The 4,861-nt window shown below is 44.6% G+C and overlaps 1 protein-coding gene across 1 annotated transcript in view; it reads left to right on the forward strand.

Annotated features, from left to right (window-relative positions):
* strip2 (striatin interacting protein 2) overlaps positions 1 to 4,394 on the forward strand; it is a gene marked incomplete at its 3' end in the record, with an annotated part of 31,577 nt that extends 27,183 nt beyond the window's left edge. Inside the window, exons 18-22 of the mRNA XM_080021966.1 lie at positions 1 to 43; positions 522 to 588; positions 684 to 788; positions 1,379 to 1,583; positions 4,144 to 4,394. The exon at positions 1 to 43 is cut by the window's left edge and continues 58 nt beyond it. Of these exons, the coding sequence (XP_079878092.1) occupies positions 1 to 43; positions 522 to 588; positions 684 to 788; positions 1,379 to 1,583; positions 4,144 to 4,394 (671 nt within the window). The remainder of the gene's footprint in view (positions 44 to 521; positions 589 to 683; positions 789 to 1,378; positions 1,584 to 4,143) is intronic.
* Between the last annotated feature and the right edge of the window lie 467 nt (positions 4,395 to 4,861).

The raw sequence follows: 4,861 nt of genomic DNA on the forward strand, positions 1-4,861 counted from the left end.
TCTTCAACCAGAACATCATGTCCTACATCAGTGCCAAAAACAGGTAGGGTCCTCCGCTCCCGCAATGTCGTGTCCGAAAGACAAATACAATGGAGGTGGCTGGACACTGGTTCGAGAACTGCTCCAAGAAAGCACGTCGGGAAGCTTCGTCACTGAATTTGTCCCGGTTTTGTCAATACGATGGAACGGACACATACTGTACTGGACCTTTATTACATTTATTATTTGGTCTTTTTATTGTTGTTGTTTTTGTTGATATCCACATTCCATGGGACAACATCTCAAATTATTTCATATTTTCTGACATTTCTCCAATGTCCGTTCTCTGCACACTGTCTATGCTTACTTCAAGTTGCTGATCCCAATTTTGGGGGTAAAAAAAATGCATTTGCCATCCCTCTGAGCTACATAACCGGATCGCCATGTTTTTTATTAGTGGGTGTAAACAGAGTGGTATGCCTGTTTGTCCGGCCGCTTTTTTCGTCGTACGTCATGAGTGTGTTTTTCGGGTGGTGTTGCAGTATCTGCGTGCTGGACTTCCCCCACTGTGTGGTCCACGAGATGCCGGAGCTTACGGCTGAGAGCCTGGTGAGTCCAGGCCCCGCGGGTCACACATCTGGCTTGGTTCGAGTTTCCTTGCTTTGCGTCATCTGCGCGTCCTCTGTATTTGTTTTTTTTTTTAGGAAGCAGGGGACAGCAACCAGTTCTGCTGGAGAAACCTCTTCTCCTGCATCAACCTGCTGAGGATCCTCAACAAGCTGACCAAGTGGAAACATTCCAGGACCATGGTGAGCGCCACAGCAAACTTCACTCTATTCAAAACAATTTCTCCTGATTTATTTTTTCAACCAAAAATGCTTGATTTACCATTTTCTCAAAATACTTGAGAGGATAAAAATACTGAAAATTTAGCAAATCGCATTGTAAGTCAAAGAAAATAAAAAAGTCCTATGCAAAATAAGGGCCCTATGTAATCACTTCCTATGATAATATGCGTTCTGCATATCACAGAAAGAATTGAAAATATTATAGTACTAAATTCTGAGTAATAAATATACATTAGTTGTATAAAGTATTCAATTGCAAATTGCAAATGTTGCAGATATTGGTTGAATATGCCTTACTTTTCCTTTTGGGACTGAACCATTTTAAGGAGTTTGTAGGAAAATACATTACCTCTGTGTAAGAGGGTGAAAATGTAATAAATAAATAAAATAACCATTCTTTTTTTTTTAATAAGTTGGGGTATTTTTTGTTCTTTTTGACAATAATCTGACAACTTTTCGTCCTCCATCCCTCCCTCCTGCTCTTCAGTCTCTCCCCCTGATCATCTCCCTCACTCAGTCCGACTCCTCTCCTCTCCTCTCCCCCTCGCCAGATGCTGGTGGTGTTCAAATCCGCCCCCATCCTGAAGCGGGCCCTGAAGGTGAAGCAGGCCATGATGCAGCTCTACGTCCTCAAGCTCCTGAAGATCCAGACCAAGTACCTGGGGCGCCAGTGGAGGAAGAGCAACATGAAGACCATGTCGGCCATCTACCAGAAGGTCCGCCACCGGCTCAATGATGACTGGGCCTATGGCAACGGTGGGAACCAAACACAGTCCGCCATTTTACACCGTCAATTGAAAACTGGGCAATAATCCTAACTTTTTGCTCATTTACTGGGAGGAAAATAATTATAATAATTTCAACAGTAGATTACAGTAGATTAGATTGGTACTTTATTCATCCCCAGAGGGAAACTGCTGTGTTACAGCAGCTAATATCACAACTAATAGGCAAAGAATAATAATGATTAAGAAAAATTCTTCAGGCAGCAATGCACAGGGTCCAGGTTAGTCGCAGCAATTGCACCTATGTTAAAACAAGCCAAAAAACAGAAATAAAGTGTAAGAAACTTACTACTACACAACGTAAACTGGAAAACCCCCATTACCACAAAGAGTATGTTCACTTACTCAAACTCTTGCGACCATTTCAGAGCCTCAACGGGGGGTGTACGTTTTATAATACAGATAGAGACACTGATATATCGATTATAGATAGATTTACCAAGATAAAAGATCCGGGGACCACCGATACAAATTACAGTTTTCCGAGTTCCCGTGGAAGGCAGCATCACTTCCTACTGACACGAGTTACAGTTTTCCGAGTTCCCATGGAACACAGCATCACTTCCAGCTGTCTCTCGTCTGGACCCGATAAAAACTTGGGAGGGCTTTCTTAACTTTTCATTGTGTGGGCAGGAGCACACACCTTTTGTAAACACACAACTTTAGCGCGGAGGTCTGTGCAGCGCTTTGCTCATCGGTGCAGATCCTGCGCGGAGTTGCGAGTGCAACGTATGTGAAAGCCTCTTCCGAGTCATAATCTGCACATAATATACAAAAATTGGATGATGATGATGTCACAAAGCACTCCGCTCCACCACTTCTGGTCCCTCGGCTCCGCTACTTCCTCCAGAAAAACGTTTTTATTTCTAACTCCTCCTACCGATATAGTCCGATGTGGATCCAACTTGGCCCATAGCATGTGTGGACTGCCCCGAATACAATTGTTCATTCTTGTCCGAAGGTTCCACGGTTCCTGAGCACCAGGCACTTCAGCCGGAGAACGACTATAATAATAATAATAAAAAAAATCGGAGCAAAAACAATAGAGGATGAGAAACTGATGGTATGCAATGAATAAACAGTAATCCTAGTAATAAACAATGCACCAATAAACCAAAAATAAACAACATATCTAACTACACAGTGCAGCAGTACTCTCTCTCTCTCTCTCTCCACAGTACAACTTGATCTGTTTTTCAAACTGCAACGTTGATGAAAAGCCGTCACTTACTGTGTTATTGGAGCTGGGTGAAGAAACACAGCGACCAAAGGTCACTCTGTGAACTTGACATTTTGGGTTAATAAAGGTCTAGTGGTGTATTTTACACCATCCTTTATAGCCCATGGTGTGTGTGTGTGTGTGTGTGTGTGTGTGTGTGTGTGTGTGTGTGTGTGTGTGTGTGTGTCTGTGTGTGTGTGTGTGTGCGTGTGTGCGTGCGCGCGCGCTGGTGCAGGGACTGGAATGTGTTGCCACGGCAACAGAGCGAGGGGGACTCTCAGGGTCATGGTCCCTCGCGGGAGAGCAAACGATCTGTCGCTGAGTGCCGGGGAAAACAGAGATGGTGAAGGGGGGAAAAGAGATAAATGTGACGGAGGAGGGGAGGGGAAATTAATCCTAAGAGCTCGTTAGAGAGATGTTCTCGGGATGGTATGAATATTATTGGATTTATGGGATTTCATTTTCTTTTTCAAAAGCCACACCTTCCTCTACAATATTAATATTTTCACTTGACCCTCTTCTATTATTAAAAAAAAACACTCCTTACCCTCCCCCTTTATTGAATTAACACAAATAATAAAAACCGCAGTAGCGACCTTGAGTTTGAGGTGTTCAGTTTAAATGCATTATTATAATTAAATATAATTATATTCCGTTTTTTGAAGAAAATAAAATGAGATACAGGGTAATTGTTTTGCCTGCCGGAAACCCTTTCTTCACATTTATTTCTCCCGCACTCCTGCTGTGTTTTGTAACTTCAATAAGGAAATTACACGGGATTAAGAGGAGGAGCTTTTTAGTCGTGCTCCAATGTAAAGCAACATACAAGTTTAGTATAAGAAAAGACAACACTTCCTCAATTCTTTTATCCCAGGGCTCTGACACCCAAATGACCTGTCACCTGGGGGCCGCTGCTCAACTTGTCTTCTCCTTGTAGGGGCCACGTTGAACATCGAGGAGAAAAGCTGTCACACGCTATTACTTGTCTTTTTTCCCTTTGTTTTACACCACGCATTAGTATGTTTCCATGAATACATCTGTTAAAAATAGACACATAATCATAATCATAAAAAAAATGACAGTATACAAGAAAACCTGAAAAGAAAATGTCAATAAAGCTAAAAATGAACGATAAACAACAAAAAATAAAGCAGAAAATTAACCGAAAAATAAACAATAAAAAGTCTCTCACTCAGAAACAATGCGATAGAGACATTACCGTCAGTCATTTTGCTCCCTATCATTAAATCATCATTTACGGTGCATTACGGTCAATGAACTCCGTGCTCTCCTCCCTCCTCCTCCCTCCCAGACATCGACGCCCGGCCGTGGGACTTCCAGGCGGAGGAGTGCGCCCTGCGCGAGAGCATCGAGAGGTTCAACTCCCGCCGCTACGACAGGGGCCGCGGCGGCGAGTTTGCGCCGGTGGACAACTGCCTGCAGAGCGTGCTGGGCCAGCGCGTGGAGCTGCCCGACGACTTCCACTACAGCTACGAGATGTGGCTGGAGAGGGAGGTGTTCTCCCAGCCCATCCAGTGGGAGGGGCTCCTGCAGGGACCCTGAGGGGGCGCCGGCGGGGCGGAGGGACGGAGGGGTCAAATGTCCAGGGTGATCGAGGGATGAAGAAAGAGGGGGTGAGGGGGGTTGTCGATGGAGAGACATTGAAGTACAGTAGATGTGATGGAGGGATGGGAGGGTGTGGACGGTGGGGAATGAGGCTGAGAAACACACACACACATGCACGCACGCACGCACGCACACACACACACACACACACACACACACACGTGCACACGCACGCACACAGACACACACAGTCAACGCAACACAAACATGTGCCTATGACCACTGTGAACACCGCTGGGCGTCAGATGTTTCACCAAAAAAATCGTTGTCGTAACAGGAAAGGACTCTTTTTCGGTGACGCTGTCCCTCGTCCAACAATAAGATCACAGCTATGACATACATTTGGAAAAAAACAACAAAAAAAAAACCCAAACATCAGGGAGCGACGCATTTACGCGTCTCCT

Source organism: Zeus faber, assembly GCF_960531495.2.
Source record: "Zeus faber genome assembly, chromosome: 21".
Taxonomy (NCBI): Eukaryota; Metazoa; Chordata; class Actinopteri; order Zeiformes; family Zeidae; genus Zeus; species Zeus faber.